The sequence below is a fragment of the Trachurus trachurus genome (genome assembly GCF_905171665.1).
Source record: "Trachurus trachurus genome assembly, chromosome: 8".
NCBI lineage: Eukaryota > Metazoa > Chordata > Actinopteri > Carangiformes > Carangidae > Trachurus > Trachurus trachurus.
The window spans coordinates 5,817,768-5,837,247 of NC_139905.1; the positions used below are offsets into that span (position 1 = coordinate 5,817,768).

Genomic DNA, 19,480 nt, shown 5'->3' on the forward strand with positions numbered 1-19,480 from the left:
CACACACACACACACACACACACACACACACACACACACACACACACACACACACACACATAGAGAGAGGGAAAAAAAGGCGGGAGAAAATTCAATAAACTTCATTGCCGCCACCACGTCTCCACGTTCCTCCCGACTCCTCCTCCTCCTGCTGCTGATCTCCAGCCTGTCCTAATTCACACATCCTCCTGAGGAACCATCAAAGTGCGACCTACTGTATTATACGTCTATTTTCTTTCTTTTCTTTTCTTTTTTTTTTTTTTTCCAGTTCACTCGATCCCTTTGAGTGCACACATGCATGTTTTTTTACACATTTGGTGCAAGGGATGCCCCATAATGGTGGTGGAGGTTGAGTAACAGTCCAGGAATGACTGTTCTGCTCCCAGATGGTGGAGCTTATATAGTGTGAGTGTGTGAGTGTGTGTCTTTTTCTTTGCACATTGTTTTTTTAATATCTCGCCGCCTCTTATCCTCCATCTCTCTCTGCAGCTTTTTTTTTTACTGTTTGGACCTCAGTGTGGGAAAATGAAGCCGGAGCTGGATGCACAGGGGCGTGATGTGTTTAAAGAGTGAAACTGAGGAGCTTTTACTGCATCGAGGAACTCCAGCTCCGCACATTAAAGCCTCTTTAGTGTCGTGTAGTTATGGAATATAATACGGAAATAAAAGTCATTTGTATTATGAAGCTGCCACTAGCATGATACTGTCCCCCGTCATATTGCACTGTGGGTAATGTAGGCACATTTTATTGACCTCTTTAGTGCAATACGGTGGCCCTGAAGGCTCAACTCACTGCAACTTAAGAAAACACATTCAAAAGACACAACAGGAAGTGTTCCTGGGGGGACACAATAAAGTGAGGGACCAGTCTGGAGTTGTTGTTTAGAAGTTGTGCAGACAACTTCCTGTTTGTTTGGTTTATTAGAACGTCAATATCACATGATTAACATGGTATTGATCATATGGACTGGACTGTAGTAGTGAAAGTGGTGTTAATGTTTTCCAAGCTCATCTCAGCTGGGTCTGTTCAACACTTCTGTTGTGTTATACGTTTTTGTAGCGTCAAATTGAAGATGTTTTTTTGAATTTTTGGCACTGCAGTGTGTGTGTTAAGCCTTCAGGGCCACCGTAGTATAATCTCCTTGACCGTGTTAAAAAGACGTTGTACTTCATATTCACGTGAAGACTCTTGCTGAACTGAAGTGTCTAAATGTATATTATAAAAAAGTAAATGTAGAGGACGAGCTCTGCAAATAGTAGTTGGAAACACTGATATGATATTATCACAATACTTAAGTCATGATACAATATCATTGTGATTGTAAGTTGTGTATTCCAATACCATTGCAGTTCATCACCTTTCTGCAACTGTGAATTAAGGAGAACTTAAATTAGATTAAAGGTCCAGTGTGTAATAATGTGACGGCAAGATTTATTGGCAAAATCTGAAAATACTACCCATGAATATATTAGTATAAGTGTTTAATCGCTATAAAATATAATGTGTTTGGTTTTCGTAGCCTTATAATTATTCTTTTATATACACTATACATATAGCAAGGGTCTTGCTTTAGAAAGTGTCGCCATCTTGCGCCACCATGTTTGTACGACAGACCGAACGGAAAATCCAGCCAACCAGAGAGCACGTTTCAAGAGTTTCGCGTTCATACATAAACTAACGAAGAATAAGGAGGAGGAAACAGCAGACGTATCGTAAAATGGTTTAGATCTTCACCTCATCGCTCCATGCTCCTGAAATACTCCCAGTCCTGGTAAACAAGTCTTTTTTGTCCTCGGAGGCCACCGTCACTTTGCCGACGGGAGGGGTGAGTGCAAACGAGTGAGCGCTGCAAACTAGAATCTGAACGCTAGATATCATAATTTTCCCCCCATTTTACACACTGCACCTTTAAGTTCTCAGTCTGTTCTTCTCACGCCACTGCTACTTAATAAAATTAAGAACATTTACTTTTTTAAATTAAATCATGGGGGTTGAAGGCACTTAGTTTATCTTTTTCAAGAGTTAAAAGTGTCCTCCAAGGGCTTTTTCTTCTTGTTATGTTATTAGAGCTTTCAATGCCCAGGTTGCATTCAAAGGCGCCTGGGAACTAGCACGATCCAGTCACATTGTTGTGCCAGTGATTTGGCCTCAGTCTGAACCAGTTATATTCTTTAAAAACCAGAAACACAGTCTCACCCTGCTGCTGTTTTCAATGTGACATGGAGACCAATGAGCTTCAGCACCACGGACAGCTCCTGTGGAAAATCGGCACAGAAAGACAATTAGGATCCTTTTCTTTCTTTTTTTTTCTCCCATCCAGTATTTTATCGGGTCACTGTTGGGCTACGATGAGCATGTTAGGCTTCCACAGACAAATGTGGGTCTTTGAACGCCTACAAAAACACATTCCCTCTCTGAATCAATAATCCAATATGTTCAGTCAGAGATAACAGATGATCAGACGATAGGTACTACGTGGTGCCAAGAGGCGCCTCCATCATGCCTGGCTCGCACATTTCAAGTAAAGAGAGAACCCGCCAAAAAGCGTCTCGAGGGACTGCCAATCACCTCCAGTAATGATCATACCGGAGACAAATGAAGGCAATAACTAGCAATGGGATTAGACCTCTTATAAAAGTGTGAAAGAGGGAGATCTGGGACATTTGTCTCCACGGCTACGCTGCAGATATGGCAGCGTGGTGCAGTGTGAGACAGCTTTAATGGGCCACGTTTGGATATTTAGACATCATAATGGGGCTTTATTGGTGTGCATGCATAGTAAATGTATATTTAACAAAATAAAAGCGGGCTGGTCAGTGTTTGAGATGCAGATTCTTATCATATTTATTGCCATTTTTCATATTTTTTCACACCTTTTCCTTTTGTTTCATGTGTTTTCAGCAGATCTAAATGTGCATAATGCATCAAAACTTCTATTAAAGGGAATCTAATTGAATTTAAATAAGATCTAGATTATGATAGCGATGCAGTTACCAGCTGTGTTGTTTAAACTGCCCATTAAATGTCATAAATACCCAGCTGTAAGCCGCCTTTTAAAACTAAATACACACTTTTATCACCGGTGTCACTGCGATCTGATCTCTATATGAGCCTCTGTTGTTTATACAGTTGGTTTTCTTGGCAACATCATCTTATTGTCTCTCAGCAGGCGCCGGTTACATTACAAATCTGTCACATCTGAAACGCTCTCAGGTTTTGTGAAGCGAACCTTCCACCTCTAGAAACCCATCACCCTATTTACCTGCAGGAGGAAGCGGAGCATCTCGGAGAGGCCTGTGTGCTCAGGGAGGTGTGTTATCACACCTTGAAATACATATTTCCACCCCATTTAGCTTAGCAGCTGATTTCAGGATGTGAGAGCCTGTCATGTATCATTTATTACCACAGTGAATATCATTCAAGGTTTTCTCAAAAACCCTCATGATTAATGGGGAGAATGAGCAAAATAATCATAATGTGTTTGAGCCGTTAATTTGCATCCGGTCCGGTGCATTGTGTTGGACGTGCTGAGCCTTTCTCTCCTACTTTCTCTTTTTTTTTCCTTCTTTTTAACTGTTTCACATAAAATTTTAATTCACCTTGTGCAGCTGCAAATCTTGTTTATTAAGTGCTATTATATTAAACTGCAATGAAAGGCACAGTAGGAAGTGATAAGGGGGGTTATAAATACAGCAGCACTTATATAAAGAAGACATGTGTGCAAGTATTGAAGCACATGTTACGGCCACAGTGCACGGCCTTTGAGGCTTTGTGGAAGGAAACCATCCCTAATGCATCCCATAAAACATCATATCAAGGCTTTGTCAACAAACAACCTGGGTCATCAAACAGAAGCCAACTGCACATCTATTAGGGCTAATCATCATGAATAGATGGACATAGAGGTCCAGGGAGAGCTGAGATTAAACCCAGCAGGCAGCAGAGGCAAACAAGCTGCAGCTAATACACACACACACACACACACACACACACATAGAAAAACAAACCATAAGCTACATTATTTTTGTTCTGATCACTTGTTCGTCTGGTTACGTGACCGCTGAGGTTTCTCGATGATGAATTTACAGACAGGTTGTTTATAACCGGCGACAAAGTACACGGCGTCTCGACTTCAAATATGAAAGTTAAGCACATATTGTCAGTTCTTATTTATACTTGTGATGTCGAGGGCGACTTTGCATTTCACATGCTGTTATGGCAGCAGTATATAGGAGCTCATTTGCATGTTATTTTTGGGGTAGGTAAAGTAAGCCTACCACCACCAACTGCTGTTCCCTTTTTATGAAGAAGAAAAAAAAAAACTCATCCAAAGATTACAGGAGATATGGGGCGAGCTTTTTTAAATTGGATTCATCTTCTTTTGAAGGGAATAAAGCTCAGGGGACGTTGTTCACAGGCAAAGTAGTGGTAAAGACCATAAACAAACACAATCGTCAGAAGAATACCTTCAAGACCAACCAAGGAGGACGTGTGGATTAAAACAAGTTTGACCGCAGTGAGGAACGTGCTGTATACGATGTTAATCTGCTGCATCGTGTAAATGGGGACTGTTTGTCTGTTTATGGTCGAACTGTAAAGGTTAAAATAAACCTCAGCTGCTCGGTTGTGGATGCACTTATGCGTCTCTGCTGCACAGTAAAACATCCACATTAACATTCAGACTTCCACCGCATTTCTGACGATGATGTTGTGTTGTCGAGGCGAGACGTCACAGCTATTATAAATCCACAAGCTGCACTTTGCCCCCTTTTGGTTTTTATTGTTTGTCTGCACTTTAAAAAGGGACGTTAAGACCGACACAGATCTGATTAACTGTAACAGTGAGGGGTTGTAATGATGTTGCGGGACAGAGGAGAGAGACGCTCTCCAGTAGGCTAATGTGCTCGGCTTCAGATGGGAGCCAGTATAGGCCTTAATTGGCTGCATACAGCCTCATCAGACTCGCCGGATTGTCCTGTTTAACATTTTATCCCCATCCTTGTATCAATTTTCAACTAAATTAGCCCGGTCCACCAGAGATATGGCGGAATTAGCCGGCGTGGGGGGAAGGAGAAGACGGGAAGAAAGAGAGGGGGGGATGAAGATGTTATTGTTGCACTTCACTTCACCATCATAGTTCATCCTGTGATGTGTCAAAGGTGCATTGAGGTCCTGCAACAACACGTGTTCAGAAAGGTTACACCGCCCCCTATAGGCCACAGTTTCTTTCTTTTTTTTTTTTTTTTCTTTTTCCTGGGCCGGGACTAGAGATTCTGCAGCCTGAGGTGGTTTCATTGCTGCAGGGCCCCTCTCTCCCTCTCTCCACGCTGAGAGCTGCGTGGGAGATCACTGCTCAGACTCTGTGCAGCTCTGCAGCGGAGTAAGGAATGACATTTCATACTGCTATGTTGGCAGAAACGGAAAGGGGGGAAAATTAAAGCCCGGAGGGTGGGGGGAAGATAAGATATATACAGTATACACCCTGAATACGCTCTTTTTTTAATAGATACAATAAAACTCGGATGACAACAAGGTTACGTTAACAGAGTTGAATTTTACAAAAGCTGCGTCGACCTCTTTTGAATCATTTATCTTCAAACACGGAATGTTTTTTTGTCTTACAACTGGAAAATGTTTCCACAATATTTGACAAAAACGGTAAAGAAAAAAAGAAAAAAAGTTTATTAGATTTTTTTCAATTAGCATTTTCAAAACTCAAATGAGCAGAAGGTGTTATCATCTTTTGCGTTATTTATTAGCACGAGTCCTTTTTGTTGACATTGAAAAATGTCTCCTCTGCATGTTTCTTTCTGGCTCTGTCACTGACTTTTTTAAAAAAAAATGTATTTGGCTTTAAATATTTTTGCTTTTTTAACAAATAGGAAAGAAAAATGGTATTCAGTTGTTTTTTAAGACACCTATAAAACACATAAAATGGACTAAATGAACAATATGGGTGTGTTATAATTAAGGATTCTGGGAAGTTGGGTATTTTGCAAAGTCCTTTATGACCTTCCGTAATTGTGATTACATCATGTTCAAAGCCATAGTTCATCTTTTAGTTACAGTAATCTGCGACCTTCAAATGTTTTGCTATCAGTCTTTTAGTTGTTGAAATGTGTTTGGACCGGGTTCCTTCACCTGTGTAATTCAGAAGAATCAGATCTTTCCTAAACAGAATTATATAACATTTTCCCAGAAGATCTTTTCCTTCAGCACACAGCCGATAACATGCGTTAAAAAAAAAAAAAATCAACTTTATCTTGTTTGCAGCAGAGCTCAGACTCACACACACACACACCCGTCCTTATGTAATCGTAGTAAAATATGTTCTACGCGGAATATTGTAATTTCTTTGACACGACGTCTTTATCTGCTGTTAGTCAGATTTCCCTCTGCGCCTGTTGAATGAATTTACAGTCGGTTTCAGATTCTCTTCCTAACTTAACTTGCAGGCGTTTATTTATTTATTTATTTTTTGTTCCACACTGCTCACATTTCAGTTGCCTCAAAGCACAAAAAGCCTTCCCTAATTTGTCTTTTGTTTACATCCCTCTGCCGACTGCACACACTCCTCGGTTTTTGTGCTGTCATTGATTCAGTATTGAATTGTGCAACTGTAGACGACTGGAGCAGCAGCAGCAGCAGCAGCAGAACGGAGTCAGTACAGATCTTTGATCAGAGTATTACTAGTGTAGTGTAGTGTACAGAAACCTCAGAGTACTCCTGATTCTGCTTCGGAAACCTGTGAAGTACAAAGTGGCTGCGTGCGTGGAAGTAGAGTAGTGAAAGGAGTTTAGAGGGATGAAACAGGATGAGAAGAGAAGAGGAGACTGTGAGAGCTGTGATGATGATGACGAGGAGAAAGGAAAGTTGCCTTGGCTGTGGGCAGATGCTGGTTGCTGGTGCCAGCTGGTGGGGGGTGGGCCCACCTGTCTCTGGCTCTCCCCGTCTCCCTCCTCTCTGCTGCTGTGGAGGAGGAGGAAGCGACAGATGGAGTCCGAAGGTTCTGCTCTGGTACCAGCGCTGTTCCTCCGGTCCAGCTCTTCTTCCCGGCCTCAGGGATCCGTGCCAAGGGGGAACATGGGAATGCTCGGCCTCTGGTGCTCCATCGCCTCAGGGGTCAACTGCTTACAGGGCCGGGGTCGCCCTTCTGCCGCCGCCGCCACCGCCTTCCTTTCTTCCCACAAACACACTGCTGCCTCCCTGTGGACGTGAGCGACCACTGCACCTCCCTCCTCCCCCTGAAGTCCCCGTTCGTTCCTTCACTCAGACAAAACATGTCCTCTCAAGGTCTCACAGCAGCGGCAGCAGCTCTGAAATCATCAAGACAGGGGGATTCGTGTAAGCTCGTTTTTCACCGGGAGTCGGCCAGGGAGAGGGAGAGGAGGGAGAGAGTGAGGCGGAGCTGCCAAATTGGATGTGTTGTACATATTGATGTGAATATATAGCGTCCCCCAAGGAGTGCTTTGGATGCACGCCGGTGATGTATGTTGGACCGTGTGACAGCATGATAAGGAGAGGATTGTGATGCAAGGTGGAGGTGAGGTTGTGTGGAAACCTCAAAGTGCTGAAGTCTGTGGCAGGGGGGTGGCTCGGTGACCTTTACGCCTCTTAGTTTTGTGATAAATCAATGCATGAGATCTCTAAAGACCCACGGCGAGCTCATTAGGGATCCTTTAAGGACTCAGCCACACAGACCAGTTCTTCAACAGGACCTCCTATTAACCTGCTGCTTTCTGTTTGTAATGGTACACACTGCGCTCGTTAAAAGAAGCTCGACCAAATAAAAGGAGAAAAGAGACAATTCAAAACACGGTCCTTATATAAGCTCCCACAGACCCCATATCTACTCTCTATTATCTCTCTGTAGATTAATAAATTCTTCCCCTGCTTGGGTTTCCACCAGAATCAGCCTTGATATTTGTGGGTGTCTGTGTTCATTAGCGGTGCAGCTGAATCATGACTAAGGTCCTCTCTCCAAAAGCAGCAGCAAAACTGGGCTGTTTCTCCTCCCAGCAGCCCACGCTGCTCCCAGAGGTGCCTTTAGAGCACATTAATGGATTCTCTTCTGTTCAGGAATAAAGTTACGGTTGTAGCAAAAAGCCTCCTCTCCTCTCAGCGATGAAGAAATGGGACCAAATCCCAAGGAGCTTATCGATATTTAAATAACAGGCTTATTAGATCTGGTGATTTACTGTAAAGGAGCGACGCCGGATTTTTCTCCGGACAATTCAAACACACGACCCAGAGCCAAAATTCCTCAACAGCTCTCTGAAGTATCATGGAGGCATCGCAACAGTGAAAAGGACCAACAGGTTTCTTGCGCTGGCTTCTTAGGTTTCTCATAAAGCCTTGCGGTACGGTGATACATTGATTTAATGGAAATTATCTGGAGATTTTCCCACCGCACGAAAAATGAAATGAGTTTTTCCAGCGGCCCGGAGAATTCAGCTGTGAAAATATAAAGACCGGGGGATGTGTAAAGCCAGTCAGTCAACCGGTTTGGTATTATCTGGACCGACAAAGCTTCCCAATTATCACCGAACATGAAATGAATCTAAAGAGACCAATTTTTGGCCAAATAATCAAGCCATTATCATTCATGACTCAATCACAGTGGAAATTACCAAGTCCCTTCTTGTGCCCAGCAGCACAGAGGAAAAAAAGACATGCAGACATGTGAGGAAACAAAGGGACGATAATGGAGCCCCAAACCAGTTTGTGGCTCTGATGGGACCAGTGTTCATGTGTGTCACTGGGGTTTTGGACGAGATGTGGGCACTCTGCCATACCTGGGTCTGATTGAGTGCAAATTAAATCTTGTTTCACGATTCGAATGGTAGAAAAGAGAATGAGCAGAAATGGCCGACAATCTATTTGGAGGCAATATCTGCAAAGAAAATCTTATCAGGAGAGTATTCAGGCGCCGCGTCGCCTCCGCGCTCCGAGCATTTTGGTGTGTTACATCTAATATTTTATCACAATGACAAAACGGCAGCATCTTGTCATCTCGGCTGTGTTTGTTCCACTTTCTCTACGATACGAGGAGGAAATTTGGAGGGTTTTTTTTTTCTTAAGGCTGATAGTTAGGGGGATGTTTGTGCAAACTGCTGCCGGTGAAGGTGGCATTTAGAAAAGAAAAAAAAAGGTGAAGGTGGTGGAGGAGTAGGACAGCGAGGTGATGGTGGTGGTCAGGGCACGGAGGGTTCTGCATCAACTCCCCATCTGACTTTTACTGCTCAGTTTTTGTTTTTTTTAGGATTCAGTGTCTTTCGGAGCAAAACTTGTTCATGTTGTTGCCAAGAGTCAAATGAGATCGCTCTGATTCTGTTTGACTTCTGGACGTCTTGTTACGGAAAGTTCAGGAATCGAATCTGGCACTGACCAATTGAAATGTAACGTGTTAATTAGTAGCATTAGCTTTTAAAGGCTTAGCTCTTTGAGCTGATTCTGACTGGAACATATAATTCTTGTCTTGAATACAGACGAACATTCATTTAGCTACATGGTTGAAGCATTGACTCTTATAATCCTTAAGTCCATTTTTAGATCAAGGTTATTAGTGTCCAGCTGTTTTCTCCGCTGTTCCTCAGCATGAACACAAAAGCTTTTGGTTCTGGCAGTTTTGCTCCAGGCACAGCTCCCAATTTAATTTCTGCTCTCCTGCGCGCAGATCAAAACTTTTAATTGAAATAGTTCAGTCTGGGAGACAGACGTTTGTGGTGTGGTTGGTGGTGTGCATGGTGATGTGGTTGGTGGTGTAGAAGCTGGTCTGAGTGTGAGTGTGGTTGTGTTATGGTCAGGGCTCAGTGGATGCCTGTGGGTACAGCGGTTGGTGGTATGAGTGGGTGATTTAGCTGGTGTTTGATCTGTGTTTGGTGGTGTAGTAGGTAGTTGTGAGCTAGTTGGTGATTGTCATTGCAGTTGTATTGATATTTGGCAGCCTGTGGACAAAGTGTAGTTGGTGTTTGTGTTGTGATTGGAGCTCAGTGTGTGTCTGGCTTGTGGGTGGAGTGTGGTTGGTGTTGGTGTTTTGGTTGGATGTCTGGGGGCAGCTTGTGGATGGTACATGGCTGCTGGCGTGGTTGGTAATGATGTAGTTGGTGTTTGTGGTGCAGTTAATGTTGATAGTTTAGTTTGGGATTGGATGTGTAGCTATGGCTGGTGTTAGTGGTGTAGTTGTGGTTGGATGTGTAGTTGGTCTTAATGGTGTAGATGTGGTTGAATGTGTAATTAGTAGTTGTAGTTAGTGTTAATTGTGTGGTTGAAAGTGATGTGTAGTTGGTGTAGTTATAGGCCTAGTTGTAGTTAATGGTGTAGTTTGTGGTTGGATGTGTGGTTGGTGTAGATTGTGCTGGTGTCTGTGGTGTAGTTTGTGGATACAAATATGAATAAGAATTACTTTATTAATCCCCAAAGGGTGGTTGTGTAGTTGGTGTAACTTTGGTTGGTGATAATGGTGTAGTTATTACTTGGTAGCCTATTAATGGTGTATTTGTGGTTAGTTGGTAAATTTGTGGTGTATTTAGTGTTAATGGTGTAGCTTATTACTGTCAATGGTGTAGTAGTTAATTGGATGATAATGGTGTATTTGTGGTTGTATGTGTAGCTATAGTAGGTGTTTGTGGTGTAGTTGGTGTTAATGATGTGTTTATGGTGTCTTAGGTGATAATGGTGTCCTTTTTCGGTTTTTAGGTTGCGTTTAACATCTGGGACAGCCAGTTAGTGGTGTTTTTACGGCTGGATGTGTAGCTAGGCTAGCTAGTGGTGACAGTCAGTGTTAATAGTGTAATTATAGTGTCAACAGTGTTGTTGGTAGGCTATTTGCGGTTGGATGTTAAGTGTAGTTGTGGTTGGATATGTAGCTAGTTAGTGTTAAATGTGTAATTATTAGTGTTAACAGTGTTGTTGGTATTTCTAGTTGGATGTCAATGATGTAGTTGTAGTTGGATATGTACACTAGCTAGTTAGTGTTAAAAGTGTAATTAGTGTTAACGGTGTTGTTGGTATTTGTGGTTGGATGTTGATGGTGTAGTTGTGGTTGGATATGTAGCTAGTTAGTGTTAAAAGTGTAATTAGTGTTAACAGTGTTGTTGTTGGTATTCGTGGTTGGATGTTAATGGTGTAGTTGTGGTTGGATATGCTAGTTAGTGTTAAAGGTGTAATTAGTGTTAACAGTGTTGTTGTTGGTATTCGTGGTTGGATGTTAATGGTGTAGTTGTGGTTGGATATGCTAGTTAGTGTTAAAGGTGTAATTAGTGTTAACGGTGTTGTTGGTATTTGTGGCTGGATGTTGATGGTGTAGTTGTGGTTGCATGTAGCTAGTTAGTGTTAAATGTGTAATTATTAGTGTTAACGGTGTTGGTGTTTCTAGTTGGATGTCAATGATGTAGTTGTGGTTGCATGTAGCTAGTTAGTGTTAAAAGTGTAATTAGTGTTAACGGTGTTGTTGGTATTTGTGGTTGGATGTTGCTGGTGTGTGGGCAGTGCCGGTGCCGGTGGTGTCAGCGTGGCTCTGATCAGCTGTTGGCAGGCGGATGAGCGGGCGGTGTCTCCCCGCGGCGGCTCCCCGGGTCGGAAGCCGGTTTGAAGTTTAATGATGCCAGCTGCCGGCTCCACCAGGCTGTGAGCGCTAACGAGCTGGCACCGGCCGCGGACTGAGCCGCCGCGCCTGCACCTGGAAAATGTAGCACACGTTGCGGAGGGGCGGGGCTCCGCCGGGGCTGCTGAGGGGCCTGCTGGAGACCCAGGACGGCACCGAGGGGCCCGCGTCTCTTTGAAGAGCGCCCCAATTTCCATATTTCATTACACACTGCTGACTGACAAGGCCCAGCCAGATGTTCTATTTTCAGCTATTTAAATTTTGACCTGCTTTCCTACCATGGATGCAAAAAAGAAAAAAGAAAAAAAAAAAGAATCAAAACACAGATGCCAGGGATGATGGGAGCCTGGATGTGGTTTGAGTGTCTGATGCTTCTTTATTCACATCCTTCATGTCTTTATCTCCTGGTGCAGCGTTGACAGTGATCACACGTTAAACGTCGAGCTCTTTTACTTCCACAGTCCATCCCTCTTCTTTACACTGACTGCAGGCCCCTCCTGATCCAACCGTCCATCCCTCAGGGGGCCTCTCTGTCTTGCTCAAGGACACTTTAACAAGTCTCTGTGGTTGTTTTCAGGGATCAAACCTGCAGACCTTGTATTTATGAGTGCGTCTCCAGGCAGCCATCCGGCCATGCAGGCGGCCCGGCGCTGAATTGGCTCCCTAAAGTGAGTGATGCATACTGTGAAACAGCTACAGCATGCTCGCACGGCGCCTCTGTCCCTGAGATATCGCCTATGATTAATTCCTGTGGTATTCCTGTTGAAACGGCTGTTAAATTGCAGCGTCCTCACTCAATCCCTCATGCAAAAATACATCGACAACCCTGACCTTTATGTGCATCTGCTGCAAATGACACTTTGTCATCCTGAGTGAGCCGGCTCAAGGATCAATGTGGTTTTGTTGGAATAAAAAAAACAGAAAAAAACTGCCTCCACAAACGTCAGTCTGTCTCCCCCTGGGCTCTGTGCATATGCATGTGTGTGGGGAAATAACATAAAAAAAGAGAGAAAAGCTTAATGAAAGGAAAACTCTTGAAAGAGAAGGAAGGAGGGGAAAAACAAAGAATACATATGGGGTGAAACGCAGCAAGAACGAGTGGAGAGCAGCTCAGAGTCGAACACCAAATGGCACAAAATGAGAGGCGCTGGCTCAGGGAGAATCAGAGGGAGAAGAGCTTTCACTCATTACTCAACACAGCTCACAGCAGGAGAGGGAGAGCAGTTTATTCCTCCACTAATGGCTCTGTGTGTGAGTTTGACTGAGCGAGAATAACAGAGTAATTGAGAGTTAACTAAGGGGAATTACAGGGGCAATATTGACACGGAGCTAAAAGTGGACGCAGGAAATCACTGTGTTTGTTTTTCGGCTCAGTGTGACGCTCTTTTAAATTAATTTAAATAAATAATTAAATTAGAGTCTAAAAACATATATATCATTGATATTCTGGGTGTTTAATTGACAGAGAGCATGAAAAAGGGAGTTCAACACCTGCAATAAAGATGAGGTGACATTGAGGGTTTGTGCTCAGTGATCAGAGTAAAGTGAGATATCATTAGTGAAATTAGTTGTTTCAGTATGTTCATTTAAAAAACTTAAGATATATAAAGGTAGATGTTTGTGTTAAAGCTCCATACAGTATAAAGGTAGATGTTTGTGTTAAAGCTCCATACAGTATAAAGGTAGATGTTGTATTAAAGCTCCATACAGTATAAAGGTAGATGTTTGTATTAAAGCTCCATACAGTATAAAGGTAGATGTTTGTGTTAAAGCTCCATACGGTATAAAGGTAGATGTTTGTATTAAAGCTCCATACAGTATAAAGGTAGATGTTTGTATTAAAGCTCCATACAGTATAAAGGTAGATGTTTGTATTAAAGCTCCATACAGTATAAAGGTAGATGTTTGTGTTAAAGCTCCATACAGTATAAAGGTAGATGTTTGTGTTAAAGCTCCATACAGTATAAAGGTAGATGTTTGTATTAAAGCTCCATAATGTATAAAGGTAGATGTTTGTGTTAAAGCTCCATACGGTATAAAGGTAGATGTTTGTATTAAAGCTCCATACGGTATAAAGGTAGATGTTTGTATTAAAGCTCCATACAGTATAAAGGTAGATGTTTGTGTTAAAGCTCCATACAGTATAAAGGTAGATGTTTGTGTTAAAGCTCCATACAGTATAAAGGTAGATGTCCATGTGTTGTGTGATTATAAAGCAGCTCTAGGTTCTATATTAATACTCTGAAAGTATCAAAGCCTCAGTCCACAGAGAAACGCACACAGCCTGTATTCAGAAACTGAGCCTTAAAACCAGCCGTCAGGACTTCCTGTCACTTTGTGATGTCACTCACTGCCCTCAGCCCCACCCACCTGGACCCAACATACAGATTTCTCCAAACACACAATCGAAGGCACAGGAGAATAGAATAATCTATAAGCATGAACGTGTAATTGATTTTCTAAAGAAGAAAGACATGTGAGATGCTAATGGACTTTTCCTTTGTTGCACAAACCCTATGTGTATTTCATGTTGTTTACATGTGAATATGAAATAACCTCAGTGGTGTTAACTGTGTTGTGTTGTGCATGACAATAATGCAGCTCATTTCTCATGCAAACAAACACACACAACATAGCGATTAAAATGCGACCGTGTGTGTTTATGTGGGTGTTGAGATGACACAGGTGCATCAGGTCTATTCATCTCCTCCTCTCACACTCGTACTATGAAGTTGCTTTGTTAGTCTGAATGGTGCAGGAGTCTCTGCACCCTCCCCACCCCTACCTACCTACCTCCCTCCCCCCTCTCTGGACTACGTGACCTTTGGCACGACCTTTAGAAGACAATTTGAAGCGGCAGCGGTCGCCGAGCGCCTTGGCCCCACAATATTTTCTCCTCATTATTTTTTTCAGTGTTACCTTTTGCAGCGTGGCCAGAAAGGAGCTGGATTCAGCCGCAGCAGAGGGGGTCAGAGGCCACCAGGAGGAGGAGGAGGGGGGTGGGTGGGGGTGGGGGGTTAAAAATGCAGGTCAGGTCGGCTCTACAGTTGTTGCTCGGACCGGCGTCCGCAGGGAATTCAGCGCCACTAAGCCATTTGAACTCTGAACCCTCCAACTGTCCCTCAAACGCTGACCCTCGGCGGTGACTGTTATCTGGTTTGACAATTAGGAAACGGCCACAGTCAGAGATAATGGACACAGAGCTGTAATGTCAGGGAACAAAGACTTAAACATAAAGACGGATCAATACCTTCTCTACTTTGATTTTGAGTCAACATCTGTAATTATTAACCTAACTGATCACGACTGAGCTCAAACTTTCATCTTGTAGTCTCCTATTTTGAAAATATCAAATACCTGACATTCAAATATTATAGAGACAATCAGTGAGTTTAAAAGTGTTTATTCTTCAACTGTTGCATTATTTACGTACAAAAACGTAGATGGAAAAAATTGTAAACATGTTAAAAGTAGTAGAAAAATCTTATTAAGACAGTCTGGACCTAAGAAAATCCTGAATAACAAACTCTGGGTTGTGTTTAACCTCCTGAGCAGATGTTTGCTGCTGCACTTTAACTCTTCATTTATTATTATTATTATTATTATTATTATTATGTGGAGCAGCTGCTGTCGTTTTAATGCACTCGGTTCAGCTGCAGCTCGACTGATCGCTTTGGACATTTCATGATTAATTTCGCTTGATTGAAGTGATTCAATCTGCACAAAGACAGGAGGCTAAAAACACCTGACTGCAGGAAAGAAGGCAGGTGTATTTTTTTTTTCCATATCCGAGTCCAGTTCATTAATTCATCCTTTTTTCTCCTCCCCCATCCATCCATCTATCAGTGTTTGCTCTCCAGCCACACAGCACGCCGCCGCTTGCTTTCATTTAGCTTCCATTAAGATGAAAATCACAGGTTGCATCAACAAAATAAATGAGCGCAGGAAAAAAAAATTAATTCATTTTGTGTTATTTCCATTTTCGAGAAAAACTTATTTCAAATGAGAGTAATTATTCAGCTGGGAGGGCACGGAGCCCTGTCAGCGCTCAAGAGTCAACAAGGTGAACACGCTGAAACAATCGAAATGTTCCAAAATTAAGAGCCGTCACACGCTGTACCAGTTCGTTCTCATTTCTTCAGGTGAAAAGATGAAATTAAAAAAAAACAGAAAGGCAGAAAGAAATAAGAGTGTGTGTGTGTGTGAGAGAGAGAGTCACATACTGAGCCGTGGAGAAGCTGGGTGAAGACTAGGACGTGGGCTTCTATTCAAATATGAAGGTCTCCTTGACATTTTCTGCTCTGCGTTGGCTGCTCATCCTTGTCGCTTCTCTCCCAGCTGCAGATGGAGAAGCGCGACCTGTTGACATTTACAAACTCGTCTGGCTGAGAGCGATGGCATTCTATAAGGAGAAACACCTCCGAACGTCCCGCCACAGACTCCTCCTCCTCCTCCTCCTGTTCCCGCCGCAGGAACATGTCATTGCTTTAAAACAAACATCAGTCAACCTTTTGCAGCCAGAGAGACACATAATTTATCTCACCCACACTCCTCCACTCCCATTTAATATCAGTGTTTCCAGCTGGGGCGACTCACTCAGACTTCATCAGCTAAGACACTGCAGACTGGTCAGGGTTGGATCTCTCTCTGCTATACCTCTGGACCGCCACAGCCGCCACCAGAGGGAGCTCACAGTGTAAATGTGACCAGGTTTAAAGTCTGCCGTCAACATGCCGATAAGGCTCTGGATGGCAGCCAAGTGTAGTGTGTGCCACATAGTTCACCCACTGGCAGCTGGGTTAAGGCAGGACGGAGGTGACATGAGGTGAGAGCGAAGCCGAGCAGCAGAAACAACTGTAAACACAGTGTGGAAGGAGTGGAAATGCAGATAAATAAATGTGTTCGGTATGTGTGTGAAGAATGCAACTTAAAATGTGACACATTGGTGAAAGCAAAGCACCTGAAAATGAAAATATAAATGAATGAAACCGGTTCTTTTCTCTGTAAGGAGGAGAAAAGACTCCTCACTTTATTGAGCGCCACTGAAAATGAGAATTAAAAGACATGTGTTTCCCAAAAAAGAAAAAAAGAAAAATGATAATAAGCCAATGGGACGCAATATGGAACATAAATATGACTCATTGTGCGGGTTTAGCTCCTGCATCCCTCAGATTTTTTCTTTCTCCCCAGAGAAAAAGTCCAGAATGAGGCTGTACGGATCAGCTCATGTTTGTGCTTTTTGGTCCAGCAGATTTGATCTTTTTAGAAGTCGGGGCCATTCTTCTTCAGCTTGCTGTAGTCGATGTTGACCGCGTAAAACTGGGGATGACAAAACACAGATATTGAACATAGGAACGCCTCAGTGAGATCAGGTGAGTCGGTGCTGCATGAAACACAATCTTTATATAATTATGTAAAAGAGTTTAAAAATGAATCGGCCTTCTCCTGGAAACTGCTGCTGTTACTTTTGATCGAGTGCGACCAGTTAATGACTTCATCAGATTTGTTACTACAAGGCAGCGTTAACCAGATTATGTAATTTGATTAATCCAACTACAAGGAATAATCCACAGCTCAGTGCTGGCAAACTTCCATACTATAATCCCCGATTATAGCAACACGTCCAATGCTTCAGTAACATCTCCTTCACTGAAAACAAAAGTGCTCAAGGCTTAATCTTTATTATTAGATTAACCGAGTAGAGACACACACCTTGTACTGATAAGTGGGGGCCAGTTTGTTCCAGGGCTCTGGGTTGTTCTTGCGATCCCAGCTGCAGGAGAGGAGAAAAAAAAGCACATTATAAAGAGATGATATCAATTATTCAATTTTATGTGGCATCTTCAGATGTGATATATTAAAAAATATAGGAGATATCGGACTGGGGTCATTACCAAACATCGGGGTTTCTAATCGCCAGACGAGCCAGGTACGACATGGACATGACGACTCCACCACCGATGAAGATGAAGAGGGGGATGAGCTGTGAATAAGAAAATAAAGACAGACAAGGAAGGTGAGAATTTATAAAACCAATGAAACAAAGAAAACAAAGGCTATGGCTTCTTTTATAAATCATAATGCAAAAGAGTTGAATGGCATTTTTTTGTTTTTCATGATTGGCGGCTTTTCTAAAATGAAGAAATTTGTTATGAAACATGTAAAAGGAAGGTGAGAAACCTCCATCAATATCACACCCATGTGTCAGACTGTTATCACTTTACACACACACAGAGCTGTAAAACTAAAATGATAATCATAAACATAAACAAACCACTTCCACTTGATAGATAGATAAAAGACACATCCCAAAGAGATGTCCACAGTATAAAGAGCAGAAACATCAGTAATATATCCAATAAAAAACAAAGCAAAAAGGAAACCTCAATATGAGGCCAGTCCATTAGTGCAGTTATATACTGTATATACAGGCTTTTAAGCCAATGTAACCTTAGGCTAAAGCAGGGCTCCAGACTAACATTTATGGAAATTATTCACATTTCCTTTTTATTCATGATCCTCCTCACACACATTTGGCCTACCACCTGTAATGACAGATACCAGATTATTTGAGTCGCCAGTGCCACTTCCATGTTTCACCAATGTTAAAACAAAACAAAAAAGAGGCAAATTTACTGGTTGCACATGCTCAAGTAAATGAAAATGTGTCCATTTAGGGGAAAGTCTGGAGCCTTGGGCAAGAGGAGTTCCTGAAACAGCTCGTCACAGGGTTGTTTATACAGCTGATGATGACATTCAAGCCACACATAAATGTGAATATACTTGAAGAGTATTAACTCTGAACGCCACAAACATTTCCCTTGCAATGCACCATCTATAACCTTTTGAGGCATCATTATTGGTTAACTTACTTGAAAGTTTCTTAAGAGACTTGTTGTTTGTACTCGGCTTCTTTATTTACTATTTTAAAAATGTCTTTTCACCATTTTCCTACAAGTTTAACCTCCTTCAAACCAGATGACATTTAAAAAAACACGACTTTGACCTAGTGTGGAGCCGCTGCTTGGTTGCTAACTAGTTAGCTGCTATTTTGGCAGTTACCTCAGTTAGCTCCACCAACGGTCGACAGCAGCTGCTTTAGCCGTGTGACCTGAACTGACTCCCGGGGCCGAGTCCCGAGTCTGACCGTCATAAACAAAACAAAAAAGGCACCGACAGATGTGGGTGTGATTGGGGGAAGTGTATATTACACAACCACCTGTTATATATCAACATAAACACCGAAGCATCATCATCTCAGTGATACAATGAGTGGCATAGTTTGTCAAAGTCAGCGCGGTCATAGCAGTTAGCACTAGCTGCTAACCGATGCTAACCAGGCTAACTAGTTTAGCAACCAGGGGGGAAAAAAACTCACATTCCCTTAGAAAAAAAGGACCCTAAAAAAACACATCTTTATCTGTTTGAAACGGGATTATACTCACAGCTGGGTGGCTCCTGAGCTGTTTACGGACCGTGGCCAGCATTTTGTAACCTTACTGAGCAGGTTTAACTCAAGTTTGTACAGAAATAAATGGATTACCGACGCTCGAGCCAAAAAACGGTGCGCAATTTAATCCGCGAGATTTGGGGCGGAAGGAAAAAAAGACCCGAGGTGTCGGTGTTTTAGGATGCTGCTCATACTGCCTGAGAAAAACATACAGTTATTCATTATTATATGTGATATATGTGGCTTTTATGGTACATTTAGTGAAGGGGGAAAAGGAGTTATTTCGTGTGGGTTTTATCAATATGTGGCTGTTTATCTTCAGCTTCTGTCTGCTGAAAGTATTTTAAACTGGCAAACTGGTTGAGAAATCCACAGTGTCCAGTTCTCATTCATAAACAAAGACTGTTTTGCCATAAATATAAAG

The 19,480-nt window shown here is 42.4% G+C and overlaps 1 protein-coding gene across 1 annotated transcript; it reads right to left on the bottom strand.

Annotated features, from left to right (window-relative positions):
* Positions 1 to 16,598: 16,598 nt before the first annotated feature.
* ndufa4a (NDUFA4 mitochondrial complex associated a) lies at positions 16,599 to 19,226 on the bottom strand. Its single transcript, XM_083976605.1, has 4 exons — positions 19,052 to 19,226; positions 17,501 to 17,589; positions 17,319 to 17,379; positions 16,599 to 16,925 (listed from the first exon to the last, which is right to left on the bottom strand). Exons 1-4 carry the CDS (start codon positions 19,091 to 19,093, stop codon positions 16,869 to 16,871), a joined length of 249 nt encoding a protein of 82 aa, XP_083832731.1. The 5' UTR covers positions 19,094 to 19,226; the 3' UTR covers positions 16,599 to 16,868.
* Positions 19,227 to 19,480: the final 254 nt, after the last annotated feature.

Bases quoted from the DNA above. Each gene is read 5' to 3' on its own strand.
- ndufa4a (XM_083976605.1), bottom strand. From the start codon at position 19,093: ATGCTGGCCACGGTCCGTAAACAGCTCAGGAGCCACCCAGCT. The intron at 17,590-19,051 runs GTGAGTATAATC...TCTTATTCACAG, and splicing joins AGCTCAGGAGCCACCCAGCT to CTCATCCCCCTCTTCATCTT. The intron at 16,926-17,318 runs GTGTGTGTCTCT...TGTCATCCCCAG, and splicing joins CCCCCACTTATCAGTACAAG to TTTTACGCGGTCAACATCGA.